The sequence below is a fragment of the Hyaena hyaena genome, unplaced genomic scaffold, assembly GCF_003009895.1.
Source record: "Hyaena hyaena isolate Hyena2069 unplaced genomic scaffold, ASM300989v1 scaffold_112, whole genome shotgun sequence".
NCBI classification, from domain to species: Eukaryota; Metazoa; Chordata; class Mammalia; order Carnivora; family Hyaenidae; genus Hyaena; species Hyaena hyaena.
In genome coordinates this window covers 3,449,459-3,467,357 of record NW_024080744.1, presented here as the reverse complement: position 1 = coordinate 3,467,357, position 17,899 = coordinate 3,449,459, and the positions used below count along the sequence as shown (strand labels likewise).

The following is a 17,899-nucleotide window of genomic DNA, read 5'->3' as shown; positions in this document are numbered from 1 at the left end:
AGCTTGAATGTTCATTCTCACCCAGAAGTAATGAGGAACTTCCCTCAGGAGTCAATGAAGGCCGAGTGGGGAACCTGAATTTCCATACCCACTTGGCAGTAAGAAGGAGTGCCCCCCCAGCCTCTGCCATAGCAGCATCAGAAAAATCCAGCTAAATGGGGTTTAAATGAGATCCAGAACCTCATATCATAATGCTCCAAGTGTCCAGATTTCAACTGAAAATCACACATCATACCATGAACCAGGGAGATCTCAAATTGAATGAAGAAAGACAATCAATAGATTCTAATACAGAGATGAAAGAGATATTAGAATTATCTGACAAAGATTTTAAAGCAGCCATCATTTAAAAATATGTTCTAATGAGCAATTACAAAACCTTAAAATGAATGGAAAAAATTGAGTGTCCACAGAGAAATAGAAAGGTTCGACAAATAATAAAAGATATAAAAAGAACCACACCAATTAAAAAACAAAAAGAAACAAAAGGCATCCAAATTGGTAAAGAAGAAGTAAAAGTGTCACTATTTACAGATGTGATGATACTATATATAGAAAATCCTAAAGCCTACAACAAAAAATTACTAGAAGTGACAAATTCAGTAAAATCATAGGATACAAAATTAATGTGCAGGAATCTGTTCCATTTCTATACACTAACAATGAAACAGCAGAAAGAAATTAAAGAAAGAATTACATTGAAAATTGCATACTTAGGAAAAACCTAACTAAAGAGGTGAAAAACCTGTATTCTGAGAACTATAAAGCATCGATGAAAGAAATTGAAGATGACACAAAGAAATGGAAAGACATTCCAAGCTCATGGATTCTAAGAACAAATATTGTTAAATGTCTATACTACCCAAAGCAATATACACATTTAATGCAATCCCTATTAAAATACCAACAGCATTTTTCATGTGACTAGAACAAACAATCCTAAAATTTATATGGAATGACAAAAGATCCCAAATAGCCAAAGCAATTTTGAAAAATAAAAGCAAAGCTTGAGGTATCACAATTCCAGACTTCAAGTTATATTACAAAGCTGTAGTAATCAAAACAGTATGGTACTGGCCCAAAAATGGACACATTGATCAACAGAAAAGAACACAAAACCCAAGATAATCATTAATTACATGGCCAATTAATCCATGAAGAAAATCCAATGAGAAAAAGTAGGAAAGTAGGAAAAAATATCCAGTGAGAAAAAGACGGCCACTTCAAAAAATGGCACTGATAAAACTAGACAGATACATGCAAAAGAATAAAAATAAACCACTTTCTTACACCATACACCAAAATAAGCTCAAAATGGATTAAAGACCTAAATATGACACCTGAAACCATAAAAATCCTAGAAGAGAGCACAAGCAGTAACCTCTCTGCCATTTGCCATCACAACATTTTTCTAGAATATGTCTCCTGAAGAAAGGGAAATAAAAGGAAAACTATTGGGACTACCTACATAAAAAGGTTCTGCACAGTGAAGGAAACAATCAACAAAACTAAAAAGCAACCTACTTAATGGAAGAAGTTATTTGCCAATGATTTATTCGATAAAGGGTTAGTGTCCAAAATATGTAAGGAACTGATACAACTAAACCCAAAAAACAAATAATACAATTAAAAATGGCCAGAAGACACAAACAGACATTTTTTCAAAGAAGGCATACAGATGGCCAACAGACATATGAAAAGATAGCTCGACATCATTGATCATCAGGGAAATGCAAATCAAAGCTACAACTGGATTATCACCTCACACCTGTCAGAACAGCTAAAATAAAAAACACAAGGAACAACAAGTGTTGGTGAGGATGTCAAGAAAGGGAAACCCTCTTGCCCTATTGGTGGGAATGTAAACTGGTGCAGCCTCTCTGGAAAACAGTATGGAGGTTCCTCAAAAAAAATTTTTAAAAAAGAACTACCCTCCAATCCAGAAACAGCACTACTGGGCTTTTACCCATAAAATACAGAAACACTAAATCAGAAAGATACACGCACCCTGGTGTTTATTGCAGCATTATTTGTGATAGCTAAACTATGGAAGCAGCCCAAGTTGATTAGTCCATCAACTAATGAATGCACAAAGAGGTATATCTATATACAATGGAACATGATTCAGCCATAAAAAAGAATGAAATCTTGCCATTTGCAATGACATGGATGTAGCTAGAAAATAAAATGCTAACTGAGATGTCAGTCAGAAAAAGCCAAATACCATATGATTTCACACACATATGGAATTTAAAAAAAAAACAAACAATGTAGGGAGAGAGATAGAGAGAAACCAAGAAACAGACACTTAACTATAGAGTAGAAACTGGTGGTTGCCTGAGGGGAGGTGGGTAGGGAGGTGGGTGAAATAAATGATGGGGATTAAGGAGTGCATTTGTCATGCTGAGCACTGGGTGATATATGGAATTGTTGAATCACTATATTGTACACTGGAAATTAATACAACACTGTATGTTAACCATACTGGAATTAAAATAAAAATGTAAAACTCCATGGAGGAGCTCAATAACAGAATGAAGGAGAAAGAGAGGAAAGAATCAGTACAATGAGAATAGAAAAATAGAAATCACCCAATCTAGGAGTGCCTGGCTGGTTAAGCGTTGGACTTCGGCTCAGATCATGATCTCACAGTTCGTGAGTTTGAGCCTTGTGTTGGACTCTGTGCAGACATCTCAGAGCCTGGTGTCTGCTTTGGATTCTGTTTCCCTCTCTTTCTTTCTCTTTCTCTCTCTCTCTCTCTCAAAAATAAGCATGAAAGAAAGAAAGAAAGAAAGAAAGAAAGGAAGGAAGGAAGGAAGGAAGGAAGGAAGGAAGGAAGGAAGGAAGGAAGGAAGAAAGAAAAGAAACTACCCAATCTAAACACCACCAATTGGCTCTAATAAAGGTAGGTGCCTTGGGTCTTGTCTCTCTCTTTCTCTCTCTCTGCCTGGATAGTGCCTCACCCTCCCCATATGGCATCTCGAAACATGCTATGTACTTCCTACAGGACTTATGAATAATATATTCTCTATTTCAGCTTCTCTTGTGGTCTTTTGTTAAACTGCATGCAGTTCATCATCCAGTACCCTTGCTCTACTTAGCACATGTTAAAAGTTATGCTTCTTTTTTACTTTTTTTACTGGTTGTCCTGGAGTCTGCAATATACATTTACAACTAGTTTAAGTCTTCTTTCTTTCTTTCTTCTTTTCTTTTCTTTTCTTTTCTTTCTTAATGTTTATTTACATTTGAGAGAGAGAGAGAGAGACAGTGTGTGAGCCACGGCGGGGGAGGGGGGGCAGGAGACAGAGACAGAATTTCAAATCAATTATTGAAGCCCCACCTCAAGAACATAAAAAAGAAAAGTAAACCTAAAGCAAGCACAAAAAAGGAAATAATTAAAAGAAAACTAAAAATCGATGAAAATGAAAACAGAAAAAAAATAGAGAAAATATATTAGGCTCTTTGAACAGATCAATAAAATCTGCAGACCTCTAGTAAGACTAAGGAAGTAAAAAGAAAAAGCAAAAATCACCAATATCAGGAATGAAATTAGATATCACTATACACCCTGCAAGTATCAAAAGGAAAATAAAGGAATACAATAACTCTGAAAATATAAATTGGATACCTAGATGAAATGTACTAATTCCTCAAAAAACACAGATCACCACAACTCACCCAATATGAAATAATTTCAATCACCTATAACTATTAAGGAGATTTAATTCATAATTTAAACCTCCAAAAAGAAATCTCCAATACCAGCTAGTATTATCCTGATAACAAACAAGACAAAAACAGTACCAAAAAAAAAATGCAAATCAATATCCATTATGAATACAGATGCAAAAATCCTTAAAATATTAGCAAACAGAATTCAGCAACATGCAAGAGTTATAGTCCATAACCAAGTGGAGTTCATTCCAGAGATGCAAGTCTGAATATTTGAAATTCAATTTAATTTCCATACTAACAGTATACAAAGGAAAAAAATTACATGATCACATCAATTGATACAGAAAAAGCAGTCAATAATATTTAACACTTATTCATGATAAAAAAAAAACTCAGAAAAGTAGAAATAGAAGCAAAACTCCTCAACTTGTTAAAGAGCATCTACAAAAATCCTACAGCTAACATTATACTTAATAGTCGAAGCTGAAGGCATTCCCCTTAAGATCAGAAACAAGTCAAGGAAGTCACTGCTCACCACTCTTATTCAACATTGTGCTGGAAATTCTAGCCACCACTGAAAGACAAGAAAAGGAAATAAAAGGCATAGAGTGAAAAAAAGAAGAAATAGAACTTCCCCTATATGCAGATGTCATAATTGTCTACATAGAAAATCCCAAGGAATCTACAAAATAATGATGATGATGATGTTGATGATGATGATGATCAGTGAGTTCAGCAAGGTTGCAAGATATAAGATAATTGTCCAAAACTCAATTTTATAACTATGTACTAGTAGTGATCAAGGTCACTGAAATTTAAAATATAATACCATTTATAATTGCTCAAAATAAAGTGAAATGCGTTGGTATGAATCTAACAAAACATGTATAAAACATATATGCCCCAAATGACAAAGCATTAAGGAAAGAATCAAAGATCTAAATAACTGGTGAGACATACTGTGTCCATAAATTATAAGACTCAGCATAGTATAGACATCACTCACTCAAAATTGATATACAGGCTTAATGCAACTCCTATTCAAATTCCAGCAAGATTTTCCATAGATGAAGACATGACTATCCTAACATTTATATAGAAAGACAAAGATAACAGAATAGCTAAAACACTTTAGGAAAAAAATGAAGCAGGAAGAATCAGTCTACCTAACTTCAAGACTTTGTTAGCTGTAGTAATCAAGACTTTGTGATATTGATGAAGTGATAGATACATGGCTCAATGAAACAAAATAGAAAATTCAGAAATAAGCCCACACAAATATGTTCAACTGATGTTTTATAAAGAATCAAAAGAAAATTAATGAAGGAAAGATAGCCTCTTCACCAAATGGGGCTGGAACATTTGGACATACATAAGGGGAAAAATCTTGACTTAAGTATCACACTTTATCCAAAAGTTGACTAAAACCATAAAATATAAAACTATAAAACTTTTAGAAAAAATAGAGGAAAATCTTTGGGATCTTAGTATTTGCAAAGAGGTTTTAGATTTGATACTAAAAGCATGATCCATGAAAGTTTAATTGGCAAATTAGACTACAAAATTAAAAACTTTTGCTTTATGAAAGATTGTGTTGCAAAGGATGAAAAGACAAGTTACAGGGCAAAAGAAAAATATTTGTAGACTACATGTCCAACAAAGGACCAGTATTTAAACTATATAAAGAACTCTCAGGGCATCTGGGTGGCTCAGTTGGTTGAGTGTCTGACTCTTGATTTCAGCTCAGGTCATGATCCCAGAGTGATGGAATTAAGTCCCACATCTAGCTCCACATTCTCTCCCCCTCCCTCTGTCCCTTTTCCCCTCTCACTCACTCTGTCTCTAAATAACAACAACAACAAAATGAAAACACACACACAAAATCTCAAAATTCAACAGTAAACGATTCAAGCAGTTAAACCAATTTGACAATGGGCAAAAGACATGAACAGACATTTCACCAGAAAGAATGACAAGTAAAAACACTTTAAAAGATTTTGAACATCATTATCCATTAGGGAAGTGCAAATTAAAACCACAGTGAGATAAACCACTGCACACCTATCAAAGGAGCTAAAATAAAAAATAGTGACACACTAACTGCTGGTGAGGATCATTCATACATTGCATACATTCATATGTTGCTAGTAGAAGTGTAAGATGGTACAGCCACTGTGGAAAACAATATGACAATTTCATTATAAAACTAAATATGCATCTACAATATGACCTAACAATTGTACTTCTGGGCATTTGTTCCTTAGAAATGAAGTCTTATGTCCACACAAAAACCTATGCAATTGTTTATTAGCAATTTAATTCATAAAAGCCAAAAATCAGAAGTAATCTATATACCTTTCAAAAAGTGAATCATTAAATTGTGGTACATGGAATAATGCAACCATGAAAAGGAACAAACTGTTGATACACACAACCTGAATAAATCTCCAGAGAAATGTGGAATTATGTACTATATGTTTGTACTATATGTATACAACCTACTTAAAATAACAAAATTGTAGAAATGGACAACAGATTAGTGGTTGCCAGGGCATAAGAGATGTGGAACCTGGAGAAAAATAGGTGTAGCTATAAAAGGGCAACATGTGAGATCTTTGTGATAATGGAGCTGTTCTGTATCTTGACCGTGTCAATGTTAACATCTGGCTGTGGTATTCTACAGTTTTGCAGGATATGACCACCGAGGCAAACTAAATGGAGTACATAGATTCTTCTTGTTTTGCTTCTCACTGATGTATGTGAACCCACACTTGTCTCAAAAAGTTTTAAAGCATGTATTTAAACCCTCAGATAAATTATACCATTAAATGTTGAAAAATATTTTTTTTAATTTAATGCTTATTTATTTTTGAGAGAAAGACAGAGCACTCATGGGGGCTGGGCAGAGAGAGAGAGGGAGACACAGAATCTGAAGCAACCTCCAGGCTCCGAGCTGTCAGCACAGAGCCCGAAGCTGGGCTTGGACCCATGCACTGTGAGATCATGACCTGAGCCAAAGTTGGACCTTAACTGACTGAGCCACCCACCCAGGTGCCTCAAAAAATAATTTTTTAAAAAACTGTGATATATGGTTTCCTGGACAAAGTGATAGCAAAGTTTTGTAATTGTTCTTTATACTAAACATAACAAAACGTATTATTATTAAGAGAATTTTCAATCAAGAGTGGTAATACAGTTTAGCAGGAAGTGTTTTTGTACATTTTGTGACTTCTAGGGGGTAGGTGCCTCATATTTTCACGTTGTACTTTTATGACTAAAATACTAAATAATATAACAAATTAACTAGATGAAATAAAGGAAATATATGGGGATTGTTTGCTTGAATGCAGGCCAACAGCTAAAGGAAACTGATACATTATGAATAACAGAAATAACTCCATTTCAGAAACTAAGTTTATTTTAGAAATTAATTTCAAGCCTGTTTGAAAACAATTGTCATTCTAATAAGAATTAAAATTCAAACTATTTTGGATGATAAATATTTAAAAGCATTTGGTCTGGAAACTGAATGGAACAGAGCAAAGAAATTAATGTTATCAAATCCACTGTGGTGGAGTGAAATGTCGGTTTTGCCGAGAGGATTTTGGTCCATCCTGCTAATCTCTAGAAACACATTCTCATGCTGTAACTACCATCATAGTCATATAAACATGATATTTATTCCTGAAGAATGTGATTCTTATTTCATCTACATTTTTCTTCTTAATAATTATCTTTAAAAGCTTTACTAAAAAATCCTTTGAGTACCCAACTCCTAAGGCATGAACATGTGCAAACAAACCCCTATAAACATACCTAATCCCCTCTCTGTGATCCAGACTACATGAAATCCAATAGGAAGTCCCAATTCAAGTCTTCTCAGTGTAATTTACCCATGTTTTCATGTTTGAGGTCAACTTCTCCTTGCCATTATTGGAAAGAAGCCACCTTTGTTCCCAAGGTACACCCTAAACCTGGCTGGCAGGCTTAGTGGGGAGGCTCAACCAGCAGGAAAAGTGAATTTTAGAAAGCATCCGTCATGTTTGAGGGGAAAATTAGAACTTAAGTGAGCTTCCATTCATTTTATAGCTTAGTTGTTATATTAGTTTGCTAAAGCTACTGTAACAAAGTACCACAAACAAGTGGTTTAAACAATGCAAATTGATGATGTAGCAGTTCTAAAAGCTGGAAATTCTAAGATCAAAGTATCATAGAGTTGGTTACTTCCCAGAGCCATGAAGAAGAATCAGTTCCATGCCTCTCTCGCTTCTGGTGGTTTACTGGCAATTTTTAGTGTACCTTGCCTTATAGGAATATCACCCCAGTCTCTCTTTCTCTGCCTTTGTTTTCACATGGCACTCTCCCTGTGCACCTATCCAAATTTCTCTTTTTTATAAGAACACGAATCATTTTGGATTAAGCCACACCCTAATGACTTGATTTTAACTTGACTATCTATGTAAATAAGGTCACATTCTGAAGTGCTAAGGGTTAAGACCAACAGATGAATTTTGGGGACACCTGGGTGGCTCAGTCGATTAAGCATGGGACTCTTCAGCTCGGGTCCTGATCTCACAGTTTGGTTTATGAGTTCTAGCTCGGAAATGGGCTCCATGCTGACGGTGTGGAACCTGCTTGGGATTTTCTCTCTCTCCCTCTCTCCCTGTCCCTCCTTCACTTGTGCTCTGTCTCTCTCTCTCTCAAAATAAATAAATAAGCTTTAAAAAAAAAAAAAGACCAACATATGAACTTTGAAAGAACACAATTCAACTCGATCCAGTACAGTTTGATTTTAAATGACTTTAGAAGGAAAAAGGCCACCCAAATCTTCAAAGTGACTCTCCCTCCCGTCTACCATATCTGAATGACTCCCCTTTCAAAGCCTTATTAGGCCACTGCTACGTAGTCCCATATTGTTATCATCTCTCACCAACTTTGTTCATGTTGAGCTTCTTGTCACTTCTTTCCTTAGTTTGCCCCATTTCTAACTATTGCCCTAAAATTCAGTTTCTTCCTTAGCAATGTCTTTGGTCTTGTGGCCAGCACTCACACAATAAATGGAAGGCAGTAATGTGGCTTATATGCCTTCAATTACCACGTGAATATAAGTTGGATCTATGTGCAAATGGAGGCACAGTCAGCATCACACAATGCTGGAAAGTTAATAACAATCCTCCTTCACTTGAAAGCTCTTAAATGAACAATGTCACCTGACCCAAGAGCATCCTTATACTTTTCACCTAGATATAAGTTACAAACCAATCTATTTTCCCCTTTTTTAAATTTAAATTTTAGTTAGTTAACATACAGTGAAATATTGGTTTCGGGAGTAGAATTCAGTGATTCATCACTTAGTTACCACACTATGTGCCTATCACCACAAGTGCCCTCCTTAGTACTCATCACCCACTAGCCCATCTCCCACCCACCTCCCTTCAACAACTCATAGTTTGTTCTCTATCATTAAGAGTCTCTTGTGGTTTGATACAAACCAATTTAAAGTAAAAGACTATTGGAGTAAATATTCAAGTACTTTTTAGCATGCCTACTTTAAAGGGATTATGAGTGGCTGCATGTGGGAAACCATATTATTTTTATCTGTAAAAACGTTGCATTTTATCCTGAAATCCAGCAGAAAGCCGTAAGTTTTGATATGCTGAAAAAATATAAAATCGTTAACTGAAAAGAAATATTTTAGTGCCAGCGCATAATCTTGTGCAGTTATAAGATGAAAAGGAAACGAGTGCACTGTGAACTACTCTCTGCTATTAAGCTAATCCATAATAGGGGCCCCTTTGTATACAACATACAATTTTGATACATCTAGAGAAGAAAAGATAGGTCTTTTAGATATGATAATTTTATAAATGGGACATAGGGGAGGCTCGAGAATCCCACTACCAATGGGTGCTTATCTTAACCAGTTCAGTACCTTTCAGTACATACAAAACTACAGCAACAGAAGTTGTTGGTTCCCTCTTGTTTCCATAGTGCTTCTCCGTGTGGTACAGGCAAGTTGCAATGTGTCTTCCTTCCACGGAGCACATTTCTGTAATGAATCCAGGCCACACTTAAACATCATAGAATCAGCACTTTAATGTTGGAATGGATTTTTAAACTGTATTGTATTCAACCCCTAGTTCATACATGATTCCCAAATACTTCATGCTCTCCAAAAGAATCATCGAATATGTGATTTCTAATCTCTGGGATGAGGATTGCCATACCTCATCCTAAAGTCCCTTTCATTTTTAGACAATTGTGAAAAAAAATAGTAACATCTAGTATTGACATAATATCTACTTATTCACCCATTTGATGACTCATTTAGTTATTCATTGATTCAACAAACATTTACTGAGAACCTACTGTGTCACCAGTAGTGAACCAGTCACTACACAATGTACTGCTATTATAATCTTCATGGGTGGGTTAGCCATTTATGGAAAGCTTTTCACAAATATCAAACCATTTAATCCTCACAAAAACCCTGTCAAGTAGACAATGAGTATCATTATAAATTTGTTATTTTTAATTTTTTAATGTTTAATTATTTTTGAGAAAGACAGAGCATCAGAAAAGAGTGTAGAGAAGGGGCAGAGAGAGAGGGAGACACTGAGTCTGAAGCAGGTTCCAGGCTCTGAGCTGTCAGCACAGAGCCTGACGCGGGGCTCAAACTCACAAGCTGTAAGATCATGACCTGAGCTGAAGTTGGACACTTAACCAACTGAGCCACCCAGGCACCCCTATTTAAAATTTTTTTAATATTTATTTTTGAGACAGAGAGAGAGAGAGAGAGAGAGAGAGAGAGAGAAAGTATGAGCGGGGAAGAGGCAGAGATAGAAGGAGACACAGAATCCAAAGCAGGCTCCAGGCTCTGAACTGTCAGCACAGAGCTCAAAGTGGGGCTCGAACTCACAAACCGTCAGATCGTGACTTGAGCCAGTCAGATGCTTAACCGACTGAGCCACCTAGGTGCCCCATAAATTTGTTATTTATACTAGATATGAGAAAAGATAGGTTCAGAAATTAAGTCACATGACTAGTAGAAGAATCAAGAATCAAACTTGCCCTCTAATTCCAGATAGCACACTTTCCACTGTATGAGCTAACACAAAACAAATCTGTCACTCTTTCCACATAACAACTTTGGTATGGACACCACAGACTCCTATTATGATTCCCATCTTCATATTAGAGACCTCCAGATCCTTCAACTCTTCTTCATACAGTTTGGAGTAAGACCCTTGACACACCCACAGCCACACGTGATAGCCCAGATGTGATATGACCTGAGTAGAGAAGGGATAAAAGCATTTGTCTCCTTTGAAACAGATACATTTTACTTGAAAGGGATTTTTTTCATATTTTATTGATACATAATTGACATATAACATATTAGTTTCAGATGCACAACATAATGATATTTGTATATATTATGAAATGATTACCACATATTGTTAACATCCATTGCCACACAGTTATAAATTTTTTCTTGTTATGAGAAGTTCTAATATTGAATCTCTTATCAACTTTCAAATATACAGTATAGTACTATTAGCTATAGTCACCATGCTGTACATTACGTCCCCATGACTTATTTTTTTGTAACTAGAAGTTTGTACCTTTGACAACCTTCATCTATTTTGCCGACCTCCCACCCCCACAACTTTTAAAAAAAAATTTTTAAGTTTATTTATTTACTTTGACAGAGACAGCATGAGCAGGGGAGGGGCAGAGATAGAGGGAAAAAGAGAGAATCCCAAGCAGGCTCTGCAGTGTCAAAGCAGAGTCCAATGCAGGGCTCGAACTCATAAAACAGCAAGTTCATGACCTGAGACCAAACTGAGAGTCTAACACTTAACTGACTGAGCCACCCAGGCGCCCCCATCCAACTTCTGACAACCACCAGTCTGTTCTCTGTATCTATGAGCTCAGTTGTCTTTCTCTGACTTATTTCACTTAGCATAATGACTTCAGATTCCATTCATGTTGTTGCAAATGACAAGGTTTCTTTTTTATGGCTGAATAATATTCGTGTGTGTGTGTGTGTGTGTGTGTAAGACATTGTCTTTATTCATTCATCCATCAGTGAACACTTAGGCTGCTTCCATGAGGCAGACACATTATTGTCCAAAATCAGATTAGTATTTAGGGAGGCCACCAGAAAATACTGTTTATTTATACTGAGCTTATATGGGCTATCAGAAACTCATCTTTCTTCCTCCTTTTCTGCCCCCTCCTAATTCTGACTTATATTATTGAATTTTGACCTAATCAAAAGACTTTAATGTATGGCAACTACAATTAGCATAGTTACCGAGGCAGCATCCCTCACAGAGTTGAGGGTAAACACACAGCCCCTATTAAACTTATTTATATTTTTATTTTATTCCACTTTTGTATTTTTTCATTTAGTTACGCTTTTTCTATTTACCAAGCATACACTTCCAGATTCAAGTATTAACACTACTATTAAATAATAGTGATTCAGACCTATGCAAATAGTTCACATAAATTGTCTAATTTAATCTTACTAAGATCCTGTGAAGCAACTGATAGAAAAGGAAACTTAGGTTTTAGGAAGTTAGATAAAATTGCACAAATTCACACAAGAAAATGCTGGAGCTGGAATTCCAAACAAGATATATCTGACTTCGATCCAATACCATATCTCTGTAATAATCACCTTTTTACTCTGAATAACTTAAAGCATCAATCTTGTTTTCTTAGCACCTTATAACTACTAGAATGCTTTTCACATGATAGACTGAGGTACAGAGGTTGTTGGTTTTTCTTTTAATTTGGGGTTTTGTTTCATTCTTTTAGCCTAGTACTAGATTATTATTATTATAGATCCACCTTTTATTAATTTCTGATTATGTGAGCTTTTTCCTATTTCTTACATTTGTCACTAGTCAAACTCATTTATTTTCCCTAAAACTGTTCATCTAATTATATTTCATATCTCATTAAAATATCATCATTATCTCAAGTTAGAAACTGTGCAGTCATTTCTAATTTTGCCTGCCTCTTGTCCCACCACAAAATTTTTGATCAAGTCTATAGAGTTTACTTCCTAAATGTCCTTTAAGTTCTTGATTCAGGCCCTTAAAGTATTCTCCATAGTCTATTACACCTGTCCCTTAATTGATTCACCTGCCATTAGTTTCCCTGACTGGATTCCATTCCATGTAATGTTACCAGATTTACTTTCTAACCACAAGGCTAAATATTTTTCAACTTTTTACAAGCTAACTCCAATCAGTACTTCCTGCTGTATATGTCTCTACTCTTAGTTCCCAGATGCCCGAGTTCCCAGATGCCCACATCTATGCTATAAGAAACTTATCACTGTCAAATACCCCATGTTCTTTCACAACCTTGTTCTTACGGATGTCCTTTCCTCTGCCTGGAACGTACTTCTTGTCCTGGCAAAGAGCCAGCTCCTATCTCCACCAATGCACATCCATATCCCTTCAAATAGAATTCATTGCTCTAAAAAAAAGTCACTGTTCTGACATTTTTGCTAATAGAACTTTTTGTACATAATTCTTACATAAACAGTTATGCTTTATTGCAATTATTTCTTCATTAATTCTCTCCTAAATGAATATGAGTTCCTCATAAACAAATATCTTGATATTTTTGCTTATCACCCTAATTATAGTGCCAAGTGGAAAATAAATGTTCAATAAATATTTGCATGAAAGAACAAATGTGCTCCCTTTGAAATCTGAGCTGACTAGAAGTTTTCTTATATTTTTTAATGTTTATTTATTTTTAAGAGATGGAGTGTGGGTGGGTGAAGGGCAGAGAGAGAGGGAGACACAGAACCCGAAGCAGGCTCCCAGCTCCGAGCCCAAGCACAGAGCCTGATGCAGGGTTTGAACCCATGAGCCATGTGATCATGACCTGAGCTGTAGTCGGATGCTCTGACTGAGCCACCCAGGAACCCCTAGTTTCCTTGTAATTTAAATTGGTCTGTTTAGTTACCTCCACATTTCTCTCTCATTGGCATTATTTGTTTTTATACGGTTAGAATTTTAATTTTAAGATCTCCTATACTTTCAAGCTGTCTTCTCATTTAGAGTTGCATAGGCATCTTCATTCTGAACTTCTTGAATCTACACTAAATCATGGCTGACATATTTTTGTGCATAAGATTTAAAGGTCCTGAGAAACTAGTGGATAATAATTTCCTTATTCTTTGATGTGGATTATGACTGATAGCCATGTGCTAGATGAGAATCTCACTGACAACCTTCAGCCCCTGTGATCATGTGACATCCCAGAATTCTTTGCATGCTCATTTGGCCCGATGTCCCTATCCCTGTAAAGCTAAGTCAACATTGGCACATAGATACATAAGAAAATGCTATCTGCCCATTTTGCAAATGGGAAAATTAGACCCAGAATGACCAAGTAGACCATCTGATATAGTTAAGCAAGTAGATTCTGTACCAAAAAGGAAGTCTAATAAGGCCTTTGCTCCAGAAACTGGCTCATTTCCTTCCTTACATGCTTACATATTTCTTTGTGTTCTATTTCCCTAAGGGCTTTATAAAAATTTCTATCATTTGCAATCTGTTCTTCTTAGTTATATGAATCTATTTTCTCTTCAACCAGCATTTTTCTTTCCTTGACTTAAAAAAAGAAAATAAAGAAACAGCTTTACTAAAAACATGTTGCAGCTCTCCTACTCTTCAGAAAGTATAAAAGCTAAAATTGACTTACTTTACTGCATAGTGTGTCATTCATCTAATGGTATAATCTAAGAGAATAACCTGTGGTTTGAAAAATGTGAGGACTCATGTAAGACTGAACTAACCTAGATCTGATGCGAGTACAAGTCATGGAATTTCTTTGGCTTGGTGTGTCCTTGGAAATTATCCGGGCCAACCCTTTCTTCACCAAAGGTTGGTTAAACTGAAGCTCAGAAAGGCCAAGTGACTTCTCAAGAGTCACAGGTCAGGGTTTTAAGCCATGAGAGTTATAAGCCATGAGCAGAATTCAACACTCCTGACTCTGTCCAGTGCCCTTTCTACCTCAGTCTGTTTCAAGTATGGAGACCACACCTTGTTATCATCTTGCCTGGAGACTCTCAAAGCTAAACAATGGTAATAGAATGACGGCACATGAAAATGGTGATTATTTAATTTGAAAAAGATAAGAAAGCCTTCTGCTTACCAGACATCACTTTGAATATGGAAAAACAAATTGGTTTCTGAATGCCTTCTCTATTATCAGAAGGGAAGATTATTGACGGTCTACCATATTCTAGATGCTAGGAATAGTGGACAATGTGGACCTAGTTTCTGCCTTATAGTCCTGAAAACCCAGATGGGAAGACAGATATTAAATAAATCATTATAATCAATTGAGATATATAGAGATGCATGTATGTATATGTATATGTGTGTATATATATGTATGTATACTTCACATACATATATAATTTGCAAGGAGATGAATGGGCTGCAATGGGAATATGTTACTGAGAGACCCAACCTGGTCTGGATTATCCAGGAAGATGTCCCTGAAGTGCTGATGATGAACCTGAAATCCAGAGAAAACTCAAGAGTTTTCCAATGGGAGCATTCCATCACATGGCATAGCATTAAGAAGATCAAGAACACAGAGTACACTGCACTGCTGTGTTCAGATAACTGAAAGATGTACTACATAGCTGAGGCAAATGGAGTGAAAGACGGAATTAGAGATGTGAGTGAAACCAGATCACTCATAACTGTGTAAGCCATGTTAAGGGCTTGGGAATCCATTTAGGCATTTCATCAAGGGAAAAATATAACCAGATTTACATTTTAAAAAGATCATTCAGGTATCATTAGGAGAATGAGTTGAAAGGATAACATGTAGACAGACCAGGTAGGGTAAGACATGCACATCATATATAACTCTAGACGTCCAGCTTAATTTAACAGTACTCTTTGTTTGAACCAGACATTTGATGTTTCTTCTTTGGTCCTCTCTAATGAAACGCAACCCAGTTAGTCAACAATGCTTTTAATAAATACAATTTAAAAAGAAAAAAAGACAACAGCCACCTAATGGGTATTTTAAAACAATTATGTTTCTGTATCATTGAAGAAAGTTTGTGCATTAGGATTGTAATTTTAAATTGTATTTAGGCTAATTGCAAACATTCTAATTGTAGAGAGCTTTGATTTAAATGATACATTTTCAGTGGAAAAACATAAATGAGTCATTAACTATTGAAGTAATGGTAAAGTGCCATCTATTACATTTGTTTTGGTTGTGCTCTAAGTTAATTTTTTATTTATGATTTTGGTGTAAGTTGGATAGTATAAATGTATGGAATACATAGAATAACTCACTGACTTCATGAGTACAAAAATATCCTGTCAAATTATTTTGATGATTGATGCAGTGATGAGACATCATAAACAATGCCAGCTTTTGGAAAAATTTACCTGAAGTAATTTTAAGTTTTCAAAAAGAATTGCTTTCATATAAATAAATTATGTAATTTTCTTAAGGAAACCAATGGACAATTTACATCACCTGGTGATAAGACCTACACATAACATATAGATGAATGCTACCATTTATTATGCTTTTTGACAATTTGAATTATCTTGTGGAACCCTAAATGATAAATCAAGTGACTTAAAAGTAAAACTCAAAATTGGAAAACTAGAGTTTAAGTGCTTTTATCTTAAGGAGATGACATTTGCATGTACCTTGAACAGTAAGTGCTCTAGCTTTGAGCTAACTTTATGACAATGGGCTCTTCAGTGAGTGATTTTAGGCTAATACGCTATGCAGGTGCTGGGAGTCAAGGTTAAGTACAAATTGTTGTATCTACAGACTTTCATGAGAGCCCAATGCAGCATATATGTAAACTGTTTTATTCTACAGTTCTTTAGCAGAATAAAATTGTGACAAATAGTACAACATACTCAACCAACTGTCACTGAATAATTATAAGTTTTCTTTTGAGGAAGACAAATAGTTTAGAAGTATTGTTTTGTATATCATTACTTTATCTTATTCCCTGGAGTGTGGCATTTTTTAAGAAAATGTATTTTTTCAAAATTTTGTTTTGATTTAAAAGAGAAATAGTTCTTGCTAAGACAATGTGTAATATTCATTTTTCTCCAAAGTTGGCCAGGGGCATATAAACGCTAGAATCTCTGGCTTTGAGGGGCGTAGATTTGTTTTTCCATTCTTCCTTTTGCTAATGGTGGAGTTTTTCACCATTTATTTCTTTTTGAAATTCCAGGTTTCACTGACCATTAAAGATAGTGGATGATGATATTCCCCATTTCTATAACCAGTACATAGGACTGAGTGGTAGAGCAAACTCCTGCATGTCTGCTTCATGTTCCTAAAACAGAGGAAACTGAAATGGAAACAGGAGACTTTTATGTTCAATCATGTCCATCTCCGCCAATTCTGTTCCAACATGGATCTGTATGTGCCGTTTCATTTTAAATACCTCACCATTTTCCTAACGACACAAAACCTGGGGAGAAAACAACAAATCTCATTGTATCTGTTTGTTTCTTCTAGGTTGGACGAATTGAAGACTTTCTATACCAATTAGAGGACAGTTTCTTAAAAATGAAAAAACTGAGAACTGCCAGAAGACAAAAAACAAAACTGAAGCGGCTTCAAACTGTGCAGCAAAGCTAGTCCCTGGGGCGCAGGCGCTACCATCAAGATGTCCCAGAGAGAGGGGCAATGGCCTCCAACCAACCTGACTATGACAATCCAGTAACAAAGGCCTTATCACCAAAGGAGTGAGGTTGTGCTTCCCTTGGCTCTTCTTTACAAACGTGTCCTATACTTTATTAATCTTGACTGGCAGCAATAAATGTTCTCAGCAAGTTTGACTTGACTCTTGTTCAAATTCAACTTACTTGGTTAAACAGCTTATAAAATAAAATAACCATTGCTGCCTCTTTCACCTGCTTTTTTCTTTCAAAATCTACTAAGGTTCACCAGGTCTACCCAAGTATTCTTATAGTATTCATTCATATTCATGTGTATGATCAAGAATTATTCACATACCTTATATAGATAGGGACAAAGAATATGCATGCAAATCTAAAAATTATGAAAGTGATAATATACTTTCTCAGTCCTTATGGAGATAGGTCAAATGTGGTATGGCTGATATTTTCAGTTGAATTATCTCGTTAAAATCTCTATTCTCTCCTCTGGATTCTTTATATCC

General features: G+C 35.6%; 1 protein-coding gene across 1 annotated transcript in view; it reads left to right on the top strand.

Annotated features, from left to right (window-relative positions):
• Positions 1-17,627, top strand: part of SPATA16 (spermatogenesis associated 16) — a 208,960-nt gene extending 191,333 nt beyond the window's left edge. The window contains exon 14 of the mRNA XM_039236522.1: positions 17,233-17,627. Coding sequence (XP_039092453.1) covers positions 17,233-17,355 — 123 coding nt within the window. The 3' untranslated portion in view covers positions 17,356-17,627. The remainder of the gene's footprint in view (positions 1-17,232) is intronic.
• Positions 17,628-17,899: the final 272 nt, after the last annotated feature.